Source organism: Phaseolus vulgaris, chromosome 7 (genome assembly GCF_051622355.1).
Source record: "Phaseolus vulgaris cultivar YP4 chromosome 7, ASM5162235v1, whole genome shotgun sequence".
NCBI lineage: Eukaryota > Viridiplantae > Streptophyta > Magnoliopsida > Fabales > Fabaceae > Phaseolus > Phaseolus vulgaris.
Window position 1 is genome coordinate 32748432 of NC_143504.1, and position 16574 is coordinate 32765005.

General features: G+C 33.5%; 2 protein-coding genes across 4 annotated transcripts; one reads left to right on the top strand and one right to left on the bottom strand.

The window, feature by feature from the left end:
• Window positions 1-290: 290 nt before the first annotated feature.
• Window positions 291-2843, bottom strand: LOC137829223 (uncharacterized). Its single transcript, XM_068636021.2, has one exon. It carries the CDS (start codon window positions 2826-2828, stop codon window positions 291-293), a length of 2538 nt encoding a protein of 845 aa, XP_068492122.2. The 5' UTR covers window positions 2829-2843.
• Window positions 2844-8326: 5483 nt separating this feature from the next.
• Window positions 8327-13684, top strand: LOC137828436 (calmodulin calcium-dependent NAD kinase). 3 transcript variants are annotated; one of them, XM_068635016.2, is made up of 9 exons: window positions 8327-8589; window positions 8686-8859; window positions 10246-10463; window positions 11860-11921; window positions 12061-12270; window positions 12369-12498; window positions 12595-12917; window positions 13015-13159; window positions 13267-13684. In XM_068635016.2, exons 1-9 carry the CDS (start codon window positions 8577-8579, stop codon window positions 13507-13509), a joined length of 1518 nt encoding a protein of 505 aa, XP_068491117.2. In that variant the 5' UTR covers window positions 8327-8576; the 3' UTR covers window positions 13510-13684. The 3 variants fall into 3 exon arrangements, 2 of the variants coding, with proteins under 2 accessions (XP_068491117.2, XP_068491118.2); XR_011083878.2 differs by having other exon boundaries at window positions 8355-8589; window positions 13032-13159; XM_068635017.2 differs by having other exon boundaries at window positions 8391-8589; window positions 8686-8855.
• The last annotated feature ends 2890 nt before the right edge of the window (window positions 13685-16574 follow it).

The window sequence follows — 16574 nt, forward strand, 5'->3', positions numbered from 1 at the left end:
AGCCTAAGGATGATCGCCACAAGAATTGGTGGATTCCTGATAAGATCGCAAGATACAGGGAAAAACCCTAGCAGAGAAACACTCTCTAAAATTATCAAAATATTTGTCCCCTATTCTGAGTTTCAACAGTGTATAAATTACAAAAAATCTTTTCTTGTTTGTAAGAAAATAAGACGATACTACAATCTTTATATTTCAAGAATGATCATTTGTCCTAATGGTTAGGTTGATACTTTGTACTTGGTCCTGAGTTCAAATCCTAACTCCAAATAAAATAATAATATTTTATTTTAATATTCCAATCTTGTTGTGCGTGGCCCTTGGGCTTGGATGTCCGCATCATTCCCTCCCTCTTGAGAAAGACCTTGGAGGATGTCCGCATCATTCCCTCCCTCTTGAAAAAGACTTGAAGTTAAATCCAAAGCTTCATCACCTGCAATAAAAGGAGACAAATCAGACACATTAAAAGTGCTACTCATATTGTCCTTACTTGAAAGATCAATTTTGTACACATTGTCATTAATCATTTCTAACACTTGAAAAGGTCCACCCCGTCTAGATTGGAGCTTGGATTTTCTTTGTCTAGTTAACATTTCTTTCCTCATGTGTACCCAGACCCCATCTCCAGGATCAAACATTACTTTCTTTCTTCCTTTGTTAACTTGTTCAGAATAACCTTCACCTTTTTCTTCAACTTGTGCTTCAACCTTTTTATGTTGCTTTCTCACATAGTCAACCTTAGCCTGTGTATATTTATGCTTTAAAATAGAAATGTTAGGCATAGTTAACAAATATATTGGAGTTAAAGGATTTAATCCATACAAAATTTCAAATGGATCACAATTCGATGTGTTGTCAACAACCATATTGTAAGCAAACTCAACATGATTTAAACATAATTCTTGGATAGCCGTCACCTTTTCATAATCTACATGAACTCCTTTGGCACTTACCACAAAACACAAGAATGCAATTTGTTTAGTACAAAATATGCATTTATCAAGATTAGCATACAACTTTTCTTTTCTAAGAACATTCAAAACAGCACACAAATGTTCCTCATGTAATTCCAAACTAGTGCTATAGATCAAGATGTCATCAAAATACACCACAACAAATTTGCCCAAAAATTCTCTCAAAACATAGTTCATTAATCTCATAAAAGTGCTTGAGGCATTTGTTAGCCCAAATAGCAACACACGCCAGTCATACAATCCATATTTTGATGTAAAGACAGTTTTCCATTCATTCTCATTCCTAATCCTAATTTGATGGCAACCACTTCTTAAGTCAATTTTTGAAAATATACAACCACCATACAATTCATCCATTAAATCATCTAACCTGGGAATATGGTGTTTATACTTAATGGTAATGTTATTGAGTGCTCTGCAATCTGTGCACATCCTCCAATAACCATCATTTTTAGGCACCAAAATTATTGGAACAACACATGGGCTCATGGTCTCTTGTACCCATCCTTTGTTCATCAATTCTTCAACTTGAGTTTGGATTTCCTGCAAAACAGAATCAACACTAGGAAGAAAATTAATTTGGTTAGAATGGTTATCAACCAAAGTGTTGTTTTTGCAATAAGGTAAATAAAGAGGTTTGCTAGAAAGTAGCAACTTCTTCACTTCATTCACTTTCAGTAATCCACTCATTTTTCTCTCATGTGTTTCTCTCTTTTTAGGTGTTTCACTCTTGCTCTGTTTTGGTGTTTCACTCATCTCTCTTTTCTCTTGGACTCTCTTTTCTCTCAATTTGATTTGATCCTCACACACCTCTCTAGGAGATAAGGGTTTGAGAATGATCTTCTTATTATTCTGCATGAAAGAGATTTTATTGGTGAAGCCATCATGAATAGCCTTGGTGTCAAACTGCCACGGCCTCCCTAACAAAATGTGAGTTGCCTCCATTGGAACCACATCACACAAGACATTGTCATTATATTGTCCTATGGATAGGTTCACCTCCACTTGTTTACTCACTGTCATCTCTCCATCTTCACTAAGCCATTGAAGCTTGTATGGCCTTGGGTGCGGTTTTGTCTCCAAATTCAATTTGGTAACTAGTCTTGAGCTAGCTACATTGGTGCAACTTCCTCCATCAACTATGAGTGAACATATTTTCCCTTGAATGGAACATCTAGTATGGAAAATATTTTCCCTTTGGGTTTGGTCCAAAGCTTGCATTTTGCTTCCCATAAGCCTTCGAATCATCAACAAATCACCCTCCAATGTATCCAACTCCTCCTCTACCTCTTCCTTCTCTTCTTCACTTGAAGGTTCACTGACTATTTGTGTCTTTGATAAACTGATCATATTCTTTTTTGTTGGACATTCTGAAGCATAATGTCCTCTTCCCAAGCATTTGAAACATTTTACCTCACTTGTTTTCCTTTTAGGTGGTGAGTTACTATATCTATGAGGTGACTTCCTACTTGAAGATGTGACTGAACTTGAGGGAACTCCTTTATCCTTCATCGCCTTATCCTTCCAATTGAAATTTTTATTATTGTTAGAACTCCTCATGATTCCCTTCCTCTTGAGTTGTTGTTCTACTTGGTTAGCCTTGTACAACAACTCTTTCATGCCAACATACTCTTGCATCTCCACAACATCCCTAATATCATGATTCAATCCATTCAAAAATCTTGCCATGATTGCTTCATTTTCTTCATTCTTTCCAGCTCTAATCATGGTCACCTCCATCTCTTTAAAATACTCTTCCTCACTTTTATTTCCTTGAGTCATTCTCTGAAGTTTGAGTTGCAAATCCCTATTGTAGCTTGTCGGAATATATCTCTTCCTCATAATCCTTTTCATTTCTGCCCAAGTGTTCACCATGGGTTCCTCATATCTAATTCTCTACCTTTGGTATTTATTCCACCAAGTTAAGGCATAATGTGAAAATTCAGTTGTTGCCAACTTCATCTTCTGCTCCTCATTATACTCATTGCAAGCAAACACATGCTCTACTTTAATTTCCCACTCCAAGTAAGCATCAGGATCACTTTTCCCATTGAATGTGGGAATATTTAATTTTATTCCATCAATTCTTAGAGTTCTTTGTTCTCCATTATTTTCTCTTCTCCTCCTCCTATCTCCTCCTCTATTTTCTGGATTTACTTGTTGTGCTTGCTCCATTTGATCCAACCTCTCATGGAGTCCATCACTTTGTTGTTTCATTATCCTTTCCAAGTGTTGTGTTAAGGCTTGCATCTATAGTTGAGACAGTCCACTATCTGACGGTTCCCCTGCCATGCTCAAGTAAACAGATTACAAATAACAATAAGTTTGGGCCTCACACCACTTTCCCACGTGTTTACACTCAACACTCGTGTTTCACACAATAAGGCTTTTTTTTCTAATGATCACACTGCCTTTTACCACTCTTTCTCTACTTAAGGTTCTTACAAGAATCAAGCAATCAATAATCCATAATCACTTTCAAAAGTAGCAATCAGAATCAATTAAAAATAATAGTAAAGAACAAAATAGTGAAGAACAATTTCATTATCAACAAACAAGCAAGACAATTAAAAAAACAGCAAGCAAAAACAATATATAGAGAAAATAAAATATGTAGACAGGACACTTTTAGACTTTTTAACAAACACCAAGTATGCACTGAATAAGAACTATTTTTTTTTCTGTTTTCCTCTTGTTTTTTTTCTATTTCTGTTTTCCTCTTCTTCTTCCTTTTTTTTTTCTCTTCTTTTCTTTTTTTCTATTTCTTCTTCTTTTTTTTCTATGTCCCAGTGGTTAGGTTGATACTCTGTACTTGGTCCTGAGTTCAAATCCTAACTCCAAATAAAATAATATTATTATTTTATTTTAATATTCCAATCTTGTTGTTTAGCTTAGTTTTGGGGTAGTTTCGATGTTGTAATCCACCCTTTGATTAAATCTAAAGCATAAGCATCTCAATCTTTGTGAAAGTAAAATGTTTTCAAACTAAGTTAAAACAATCGATTGTTTTGTCGAAACAACCGATTGTTTATACTTAGGTGTTTTGAGAAAAAGATTGAAAACTGTTTTTAAAATGGTTGAACTGTTAAGAACCAAAACAACCGATTGATTCGAAGAAACAACCGATTGTTTGTTTTGGGACCATAACAAAAAAACTGTTTTATCTTTGACTGAGCTTTAAATGTTTTAACTGCTTACGCTCCAATCATTAAATGCTTTAACCAATCTTTTAATGCAATTTAAGAGTTTATTAAGATTTGATAACAAACTACATCTTTGAATAAATTCAGAAAAACAGATTTGACAATGAATCTTTGACAAGTTTTTGCTAAGAGTTTTTGAGTTTTTCAAAGAGCTGAGATTGCTAAGAGTGTGTGATTGATCAAAGTTGTGGAATAGGATTCTGCTTGTATTGATTTCAGATTATCTTCTGTAACAAGTGTAATCCTTGTACTCTGTGAAACAAGTTTCATTTCTGTGCTTGCTAAGATTGGTTGTGTGTTTTTGAGGGGACCAAGATCAACAATCTTGGTGTAGGTGTGTTAACCAAGGAGAGTGTGTTTCTTGAGGTGTTCAAGGTCATTCTCTTGGTTGTTGTGTAAGTGATCAAGGTGTGATTGCTTAGTGGATTTCCTCAGGGTTTCTGAGAAGACTAAATGTAGCTCTGGGTTTGGAGTGAACCAGTATAAACAACTATGTACAATCTCTCTATCTCTATCTCTTTAAATTCAGTTTTGTTATTTGATAACTGGTATAAACAACCGATTGTTCCGGTAAAACAACCGATTGTTTTTCCAGTATTGTGCATTTGCTTAATGTTTTGAAAACTGATTTCTTAATCAAGGTTTTCTTGAAGTATTTTCATTCTAGGCTTAAAAGTTTACGAAAATCTTTCTTAAACAATTCACCCCCCTCTCGTTTAAGGCCATATATTCTAACATCTAGTGCAGAAGCTAATACGTTTTGAGAAGTACAATCAAGCTTGGCCATCTTACATTCTTCATTGGTCCATTGGGACCAAGGTTTTTCAATAAAAGATCCATTCTTTTTAAGCTTTGGAATGAAAGGGCCATTTTCGATTGAATCCCAAATTCCTTGATCAATGGATTCAACAAAGATTTTCATTCTAGCCTCCCAATACTTATAATTCAAACCACTAAACAAATGTGGTTTGTAGATTGAAGCACCTTCCTCAAAAGATAGTTTTCCAGCCATAGAAAAAGATTTTCGGATCAAACTTGATTATCTTTCAAGTACCAAGCTCTAGATGCCAATTGTTAGAATGTATGGCTTTAAACTAGAGGGGGGGGGGTGAATGGTTTAAAGAGGGTTTTCGCAAACTTTTAAGTCTAGAATGAAATTACTTCGAGAAAACTTGATTAAGAATTCAGTTTGCCAAAAACACAAAGCAATATAGCACAGCACCAGAAAAACAATTGGTTGTTTATACCAGTTCACAAAATATAAACTGAATTTAAAGAGTTTAAGGATAGAGAGATTGAACACACAAGTTTATACTGGTTCACCCTTAACCAAGAGCTACATCCAGTCTTCCCAGAAACCACTGGGGAATCCACTAAGCAATCAACCCTAGATTACTTACAACACCACCAAAGAAGTGACATTGATCCCCTCAAGACACACATTTCCTTTGGCTCAGCACAAACACAACTAAGAATGTTGATCTTGACAACCTCAAGAACACATAACACTTCTCAGCTTCACACACAGAGTTTCTTCAAAGTACAAAAGGATTACACTTGTTAAAGAAAAGATCTGAAATCAATACAAGATGGAAATCCTATATCACACTCTCTTGATCAAAGTAATCTCAAAGTAATCTCAAAGCAATCTCCAACTCTTCAAAAGCAAAATCAGTGAAAAACTCAAATCTGTTTTTCTTGTATTAAAACTAAGTTCTTGTTTGTTACATAAACACAACAAACTATTTATTGCATTCAAAGACTGATCAAAGCATTTAAAACCGGAGCGTAATCAGTTATAAAATCATTTAATGCTCAGTCAAAGCACAAAACAGTTTCCTGTTATGGTCCCAAAATAAACAATCGGTTGAATGCTCGAATCAATCGGTTGTTTTGGTTTGACAGCAAGTCAACCATCAAAAATAGTTTTCAGCCTTTCTAAAAACACCTAAGTATAAAACAATCGGTTGTTTCGACAAAACAACAGGTTGTTTTTCACTTAGTTTGAAAAAAACTTTTAATTAAAAGGTTTGAGAATGCTTAAGCTTTGGATTCAATCAAGAGTGGATTTACACATAAAATCTACCCCATATCCTATTCTAAAACACCTCTACAATAGCAAGCACATCCTGCCTTCCATCAACCTTCAAAGGGTTTGGATTCTTCAAAGCTTGAACACACTTGATTCAACATGTATGACACATGAAGGCGCAACACGTGAGGATAATCCTGGGTGGCGTTAAAACTCATTAGGGTTAGGGTTTCCAAGGAAGCTGCATGCATGGCACGTGAATACTTAAGGCACCCACGAAGCAGATGGCGCTAAAGAATGGGTGCACAAGTTGGTACCCAAGCGGCCACTCTGATTATTCGTTGCACTCCAGTTAAGGAAGGTTCCATGTGCTAGATACGCTAAGATTACCTAAATAGTGGCACAGGGACACTTTCCCAAGAACCCTAGATAAGGGTAACAACACAAAGGTAAACCCTAGTTTCAGCCTATATAAAGGGTGCCAAGAACCCTAGTAAGGTACGCAGTTTCTAAGACTGAAGCTAATATACACACTTGGTGTTTCTTTGCCCTAATACTGACTTGAGCGTCGGAGTGCAAACGGCCGCTAGGGCGTCCCTTTGTCTTTTGCAGGTGAGAGGTTTCTTGATTAAGAAGGTGCGTTTCTCAAGCAAGACTTGAAGGGCGGTAACAATTGTTAGAGTCATCCGATAGAGCGAGTCAACCGGCAGGAATAATTATTATTATTAATATTAATAATATTATTAATATTAATATTATTATTAATATTATTAAATATTTTAAATATTATTAAATATTTTTAATATTATTAAATATTTTTAATATTTTTAATATTACTAAATATTATGAAATAATATTAAATATTATTCGTATTATTAATATAATACTAATTTTATTATTTAAATTATTGTATTAATATTATTAATTTTATAATATTAATAATATGTATAAATTAGTTATGGTTATTATTATTTATGATTTTATAATTCTTCATATTATATTAATATTTTTAATATTATGTATATAATTATTATGATAATAGTTGGTAGGTAATAGAGATTTGTGGATGATAGTTCGTAGATAATAGAGATTCGTGGGTAATAGTTGATAGGTAATAGAGATCCGTAGGTAAAAGTTAGTAGGTAATAAGATCCGTGGGTAATAGTTGGTAGGTAATGCTGAATTTACCTACGGATTCAGAATCTGTGGGTAATGTCCGTAGGTAATGTTGTTCGTAGGTAATATCTGTAGGTAATGTTGTTCGTAGGTAATATCTGTAGGTAATGTTGTTCGTAGGTAATATCCGTAGGTAATTTTGAATTTACCTACGGACTCAGATCCATGAGTAAAAATCTGTAGATGATACTGATTTTTTTTTGTAGTGACATAACATATTGAAGCGCAGTGCTTCCTGGGTTTTGGTTACTAGAGACAAGCTACCAAGGAAACAAAGTACTCCAGACAACTTGTGGTTTTGATATTGTTTGTTGGTTGTTGCATCATTATGTGATGTTTTGGACTTCTAGTTATATATTTTTTTATGTTCAAGCCATTTGATTCATAGGTAGAACATGTATAAATTTTTTTGAGATGGTATGTTACTAAATTGTAATAAGTTCTAAATTGAAGGTATCTAACCTCTTTTGTGTATATGGGTTAGGACATAATTTAATTGTCGCATTTTATTTAATGTAATTAGTTCATTGTAGATAAAAAGAAATCAATTCACAATGTAAATTTCACAATGTAAATTTGTTTGTGACGTTAAAAATTCTTAAAAGTAACTCATTTCAATAATTTTCTTACTACTAATATTCAAAAAATCTAAAATTTGAATAAAAAAATCAATTTCAAGTCAATAAAAGGAAAAAAAAAGATATGGATGTACGATGTATTTGTATAAGTTTATTGGAATGCGCTTCTAAAACTAGTCAGTGAAAATTATTATAATTTTGAAGCCCATGTTTCTAAAACAATGTTAATACAAGATACTTGTTTATATCATGTAATTTTTTAAAATAAATACCAGAAATTCTTAAAATAATGATAGAAGACACTCCAGTCCACACCCCGTAAAATACTAGAAAAAGTCGGAAGTACGTGTTTGGTTTACTTTTGAAAAGTTATAGCAAAGACCAAAAACACGGTCGCTATAAGCACGTTAGGAGTGCACTGACTTTTGTTTATCCTTTCGCTGGTGGTTCCTCATTTCATTTCATTTGATCCAATCCTATAAATAAAGAGAAATTGATAGAAACAATAAAATAAGGTTGGGCAGCCACGCCATCATTGGCCTCTTCGCTCCACTTCCATTCACTCTGCTTCCACCATCCATCTCTCATTCATTCTAAATCAATCTTCAACAACATGCAGCTGCAAGGTATGTCTTATGATAGTAAACCTACTTATGTTTGAATCGTTAAAGACATATAAATTAATAAACGTAGCTATGTCTGTCTGTTTGTTTGTGTTTCAGATGGTTCTGTCGGTAAAGTGATTAACTTGATAGCCTCACATGTTGTGACTGCGTCCTTCGCCGGAATAATTTCTGAGCAGTCAAGGGTGCTCGCAGACCACAACATCATTCCCCACCTACGCACATCAGACTCTGGCCGTCTCATCAAGATTGAGAAGTTCTCTCACTATGTCGGTAATTACTAATTAATTAATTAATTAAACTCCTTTATCCCTTAATTAATTCTCATGCTACTCCTTCAAATTAATCCTTCTAATATTATCTAATAATCAAGATGAAACCCAACTCCTAATAACATCAATGGATGCACTCCCAACACTCCTACAAAAAGCAAGAAACCGATTGTGACATAATTAGATAAGAAATAAGTGATATAATCTTGTTGAGAAAGTGAAATTTTCCACCTTTTCCTTCAAGGCCCTAGAATAATTGTGCCAAAGCAGGAGAATAAATTTTATTTCATAATTATTTTTTTTCTAAATTAGACCTGTATTTTTTAAATTTTAATATAAAATTATGTTGAGAGATTATCTTGTTTAATTTAAATTTAAGCCCCAGTGAATGGAATGGGTCTTCTTATTCTTTGTTCATTTTTTTTATATCCCCGTATCGTCCCAATTTCTCGGCACGATAGTCTTTTTCCTGCCTGTGTCGTTTCATTTACGCAGTAACCTCTTCGAAAATACAGATAAGTTTTTATTTTTCTTTGAAATTAATTTTTATAGAAATATACCACACAGGAATAATAACCAAGCGCGTGTTGGATTTAATTTTCTAAAACATTACATCTACTATACATATTTTTAATATTTTTCAATTGATTGGATATGAAAGTCCAAAACTAAGCGCGTTAAAGCACGTTAATCAAACTCACAGTAAGAGAGAAATTTACACCCACTTTCTCTGATATTTATTGTGCTTCATCATTGCTTGTTTTTCAGGGGTTAACAGCGACTAGTCTTGTCCGTTTCTCATTATTATTAAACTTTATCGGCAAAGATTACATCAACTTTATCGCACAAATAAAACGATTCACCTATTGTTTTAGAGCTTAAATTTAAATGATAGTTACTAAATATTGAAAAGGGAAAGGAAAAGTACAAATCAAAAAGTATTTTTCTTCAAATTTTATTTGATCCGATTTTTTTTTCTTTTACTAAAAAGGAAAATTAGTATTAAACTGGTTGGAGTAATCTAATTTATAAATCAGTTTTCATTTTCCTTCTTTTCCGGAAAAAAAAAAGAGAAAAAAATGAGTTAGGGTGGTCATGAACTATTGTTACAATGTATAATATTTTCAATGGGACATTAATATTCCACGCGATCATAAGTTTGACAATATTAAAAGAAGGAAGTGTAGTTGAAATTTGTCCTGTATGCACACCCTGCTTGAAATTCAGTATTATACTTTGACTTTTTCTTGGCGTTGAGAATATTTTTATTAGAATTCAAACCATGTGATTTCGTTGATTATAATTTAAAAAAAAAGGGAAAAAAAAAGAAAGAAAACATAGTTACATAGATGATGAGTTTGTTGAATGGTGAATGTGTGTTTTGCAGCTAGGCAAATGCGATTGGTAGAGAGCGAGGTTCCAGCAGTGTGCAGATTGGCCGATGAATATTTGATAAAATGGAAGGAATGTGAGGAAAGTATTGTTGAATATCTTGCTGATCAGAAGGACCCCACTTTACCAGGGAAATTGATTCATGAGTTTGAGCAATGCATCCTCACTTATTTCGCATTTCATTGGAACCAAGCTTCTTATGTCATTAGTCAGGTATATTTTCACTATTAAAAATGTTACTTTTATAACTATATAGTTAAAGATATTAATTTATAATTTTTTTTAAATTTCTCCTTCTTTTCAAATACTTCATATATTTTTGATAAAATATTATTTTTTCTTATTTTTAAAGGTTGTAATTTGAGGCAATTTACTATTGGATTGTCAATATATCAAGATTATTTTACTTTCTCTATTTTTATTATCTCGATAATAGTTTATTAATTTTTTTCAAGGTCCAACTTATTTATTTTCTCAATTATTTACTATGTGTAGTTTAAGATCTATCAAATAGGATTATCGGGTATTGATTACGATCCATACATTCAATATATGCAATTAAATATAAAAAAGTGTTAAATGCTTTTTTTAAATACAAAATATTTATTATTTTTTATGACTCTACTTGTTTAGAGTTTTAATTAAAAATATTTTTTTTATTTAAACTTTTTTTATCAAGATATTATAGATTGATATTTTATTAATTTTAATTTTTAAAATGTCTTATCAATTTTCTTAATAGACATGTTAAGGAAATTTTAATTCTTATTATTGTAAGTAAACCTTTTCGTCATTCTATTGTACATTTTATATCAATTAGAGCATAAATAAAGAAATAAAAGAAAAGTATTACAACTTGAGAATTAATATAGAAAAATATTAAGTTAAGAGAAGTAGTGTTAATAATACTTGTTCTTTAACAGTTAGACTTTTGAAATATTATTAATTTAAAAAGTTCAACATTTTAATTACTCTAAAAAAATATTGTATTGTTTTACTCTTCTATAAAAACTTGAGACAGTAGCTAAATGAAGGATTAACAACTTCTTTTTATGGAGCTTTTAAGGAAAACGTTAACTCTTATTAATAAATGAATATTACTTTTTAGGTGACTATATTTTGTTTATTATTAAAGTTTTTTTTTCTGAATTTTCAAAGTGTGTAAAAATGATTTTTGGACATAAGCAACATAGTTCACTTGAGTTGGTCTTACTTGCATTTACATGGGTCAAAAAGTACATGAATTTATACTCTTTTTTTCTCTTATATGAATAATAATTTACTTTTCATATATTTTAGAGTTTCAACTTTTATATCGAGTACTTCTTTTAACAAATAAGTAAAAAAAATTATATACAAATCTAAACATTTACGATATCATTGAAATATGCATTATGAAATGCGAGGGAATAGGGTGTGAGGTGAATGGCAGAATCATAGAGGGCAGAGTTGTAGGTGACTACTCCATTATTAATTATCACTGCATTGTTTATATTTACTTACGTACTTTTTTATGTGTTTCTTTGTTCAAGTCATACTTTTGTTAATTTAATAAAAAAAATTGTATTGTAAAAGATATTTGTGTTTAATTCCCTTGCATCAAGTGCAGGCATTGAGTGCTGAGTCACCAAAGAGAAAAGAGCTAAAAAAGATTCTATTAACAGCTACAAGGTAAATTTGATGGACTTATATGTAACTAATTTAACAATGAAAAAAAGTAGTTAGTAATAATATTTAAATGTATAAATTGAAATATTAATGAATTATTTAGACAAATTTAGTTGAAGTAATGATGGTGGTTGGTGTACAGGGAACAGAGGTTTGAAAGAGTAAGTAAGAATCTAAAAGTGGCTAGAGTGTTTACTACTTTGGTGGAAGAAATGAAAGTAATAAATGGTGACAAACAAAAGAGGAATCACACGATCTCCGCTATCAACAGTGAGAGATGTCCAGTGCTTCTACTCATGGGAGGTGGCATGGGAGCCGGAAAAAGCACCATTCTTAAAGACATTCTTAAAGAGTAAGCAACATATTTAACTTTTATATGAACATATTAAATTGGCTAGCTTTGGAAATTTACATAGATTTAACTTTTATATGTATTGATCGGTTTGGCAGATCATCTTGGTCAGGAGTAACTTCAAATGCTGTAGTGGTTGAGGCAGATGCTTTTAAAGAGCGTGATGTCATATTCAGAGCCCTTAGTTCAAGAGGTCATTATGATGACATGCTCCAAACTGCCGAACTTGTATGCTTCTTTGTCAATACCTTCTTTCGTAATTTAGCTATGTCTATGGATGAGATATAATAGAAGTTTATAAGCTAATGATTGAAATCTGAACAGGTGCATCAATCGTCCACTAATGCTGCATCATCTCTGCTAGTGACAGCTTTAAATGAGGGTCGAGATGTAATCATGGATGGTACCTTATCATGGAAACCATTCGTGGAACAAACTATTGCTATGACAAGAAATGTTCACAAATATAGGTACCGGATGGGTGTAGGGTATAAAGTATCTGAGGATGGTACAATAATTACTGAAAATTACTGGGAGCAACTAAATGGGGCAGAAGAACAACAACAACCAAGCACACGAAAGCCTTACAGAATTAAGCTCGTTGGTGTGGTTTGTGATGCCTATCTTGCTGTTGTTAGAGGCATTAGGTATGCATATATGTTTGCAACTTCTACCATGTTATTAGTTTGGGAATTGGTTTTATATGGATATGACAATGAACATTTTCCAATGGAATTTTGATAGGAGAGCTGTTATGACAGGGAGAGCAGTGAGGGTAAATTCACAACTGAAATCTCACAAAAGATTTGCCAATGCATTTCCTAGATATTGCGAACTTGTTGATGATGCCAGACTGTACTGTACAAATGCTGTTGGTGGACCAGCAGAGGTAAATTCCAACAACTTTTGAAAACTCTTGTGATGAAATGATTAATTATAGACTTGTGTACAATTAATTTAAAGTCAAAAGGCTAACAAGGTAGTAACACATGACAGCTTGTATGGTGGAAGGATGATGATCACAATCTGCTAGATCGGAAAGAAATAAATTTATTGGAAATGATAGGCAGAGTAAACACTGAAGCTGATTCCATCTACGAACTTTACAAGGAACCAAGTCTTATAATGGGATTAGGTTCTATTTGGAAAGACATTATTATTTCACCTTCAAGGTGTAATGCTCAAAAGGAATTAAGGGAATCCATTCAGAAAATAGAAAAATCCATTCAAAAACGGTAGCCAATATTATTTACCCAAAGCCAATTTTGGAGTAGCTAACAAGGTTTGAGGTATTAACTTGTGTTTTATTGTCATTCCATGTTGAAATGAAGATATTTGAATGTCTAAATTATATACTTGTCTTTAACTTTGTACAAAAGATGGTATAATCAAAATTTCGGTAATTTAGTTTTCATTTGTAAGTGTCTTATTTAACTCCTAATTTGTAATTGATTTGTAACTTTCTTATTTAACTTCTAATTTGTAATAGTAAAATACTATAAAAAACAATGAATATCATAAAAAACAATGTATCTATATATAAAAATACATATAAATGAATATCATAAAGCGAATTCTATTTTTTTTTTCAATTTGGTATAAGAGTTTAGAAATTATTTTTTTATAAATTCATGGAGATATTAGCTGAAGAGATGGTAATGGTATAGAAATTTACAATAACTAAAAATATTTTTATTTTTTAAAAAACTTTCTTTTATCAAGATATTGTATATTGATCTTAGATAAGATTTTATTAATTTTAATTTTTAAAATGTCTTATCATTTTTCTTAATAGAGATGTTAAGAGAATTTTTTATTCTTATTATCATAAGACATTTTCTTGATTCTAATGTAAGGTCCTAAATTCTCACGTCTAAAAACTAATATAATAGGTATGTAATTTTTAATTAACATAAAGATAAATGTATATAAATATCTTAATATATATTTTCTTTATAGAGATTTTAATATATATAAAAGTTTAAAAATAAAACATTCAAAATAAAAACATCACATCTTCTAGCTGCTCATTGAGGAGCTCTATCACCTGCAACCTCATTTATTTCCGTGTAAATACACGAATACATGATTATCATAGTTAAAGAAAACAAAACACAACAAATAAAAAGGTAAACTAGTAAAAAAAATTCTATATAATTTCAATTTTAATTAACAAACATAAAGACATCAACTTTCATACATTTTCACAAAACCATCAAGTGTCTATCAAATTCATAATTCATCTTTCTCATGTCAGACTTCTATTGACCCACAACACATAAACACTTGACTCTACTTTGGGAAAACCAATATTAAAATTAACATTGAGAGACCTGCACTTGTCATACAACCCATTGTGAATCCACGTAACCATGCATATAAAAATATCTCAACCTCAACCTCTTCGTAGGACAGGGTTCATATAATCTGAAAGACCAGGTTTTTTTTCACACTCCAGACATAATCATATGAACCTCCTTCAACTCTCACCACCTGGTACTTTTCATCTATATGATTCCAAGATACTAGTAGACTCGAGATCGTTCCTTTTAAAGAGTACATAACAAATCAATACACTATCCTAAATATTTAAACATGGTAACTTTTTTCCTAAAAATACTATGTCTCAATCACATTTTCACATCATTACATACTTCATTGAACACCATTAAATCACATCAAAGTTTAAATTTCTAAACAATTCAATATATATAACAAATTTCACATAAATGCATAATTATTTACTTTTTATCATATAATTAAATAAATAAAAATTTATATTTAATAAAAATAAAATATATAATAAACCAAGTTTCCATAGGCAAAAATAAAAATTTCATTTTTTTAGCTTGAGCAAAAATTATCTTGTTTGAGCGAGAATGAACCTCTCTCAAGCAAAAATCCTCTCGCTTGAGCGGATATTAACTTGAGAACATCCCAAAATTCACTCGATTTTCGCACATGAAGTTAGTGAGAAGTGCACATGCGTGGTCTCCACGCGGCCACGCGCAGTAGGTCGCCCTCAAACCCTAAGGGTCCACGAGGCGACGACAGAGATAAGGCCCTCGTGAAACAACAATCCTATCAAAGGCCTAATACGAGGGGGCGTGGGAGAGATAACATGTCGCCAAGGCACAACTTCATAGTGGAACTAAAAGACCTCATCGCTATCCCAAACATAGAATAGAGGCTGAAGGTGCCTCCCAAGATCGACAAGAGGCTCGGGCCCAATGAGAACGCCTGGTGTGAGTTCCACAAAGCATACGAGCACCCCATACGCAATTGCTTAGCGCTGGGACACCAACTAGATGAGTTGGTGAAGAACGGTCTCCTAAGAGATTATCTGCAAGAGAAACAGAGGACCGAGGATGCGGCGACAACAGGGGGTGGTCTGGGGCATGAAGTCCCCGTGCATGGTGAGGTCCATACCATCGCAGGAGGGTTCTCGGGCGGAGGCTATACCGCTTCTCAGCGAAGGAGATACGCACGAACGGTAATGTCGGTAGAAGCAAAGAGAACCGACGATGCCTTCGACGTAGACCTGGTCTTTACTAAGGCCGACCTAGAGGACGTTGTCCCCCATGACAACGATCCAGTGGTGATTTCGGCGGTAATCGTAGGAAGGAAGGTGCACCGTGTGCTAGTAGATCAGGGAAGCTCGGCAGACGTAATGTTCTAGACGACCTTCAACAAACTGCAACTATCCCCCGACATGCTAAGGCCCTTATGGCGGCTGTCTCTACGGTTTCGCAGGAGACCAGGTATAGGTGCGGGATACTTGGAGTTGAGGACTACCTTCACAGATGGCACCGCGTCACGAACAGAGAGCATTAGGTACCTTGTCGTCAACGCCTTCTCTGCTTATAACATGTTGTTGGGTAGACCAACACTAAATAGGTTAGGGGCGGTGCCGTCGACAAGGCACATGAAGATGAAGCTACCGGACCTGACAGGGAAGGTGATTACCATCAAACCAGATCAGAAGGAGGCCAAGCGATGCTACGAGAATGGCCTCAAAGCAAGGCGAGGGGTATCTATGGTCACTAATGGACCACCGTACACTGAGGGAAATCCCCTGCCCAAGATCAGCCGCTCCAAACCTGACGAGGTCGTAGCAGAAATCGCCCGCAGGACCAAATCTGATTCGTTTGGCAGCTCTGGGAAAGAGAGATTGGAGAGAAAGTCTCCAACCGAAGCAACATCCCCGATCAAACGGTGCGAACCCTGGTTGAGAAGACCGTAGAGTCCATAACCGGGATAACCAATGAGGATTTTTTAGGTAGTTGGCTCGACCCCCGAACAAA

Coding starts and splice junctions, on each gene's coding strand:
- LOC137829223 (XM_068636021.2), bottom strand. CDS start 2,828: ATGAAAAGGATTATGAGGAAGAGATATATTCCGACAAGCTACAATAGG.
- LOC137828436 (XM_068635016.2), top strand. Junction 8,860..10,245: donor GAAGTTCTCTCACTATGTCG/GTAATTACTAAT, acceptor TGTGTTTTGCAG/CTAGGCAAATGCGATTGGTA. Junction 12,271..12,368: donor CTTAAAGACATTCTTAAAGA/GTAAGCAACATA, acceptor TCGGTTTGGCAG/ATCATCTTGGTCAGGAGTAA.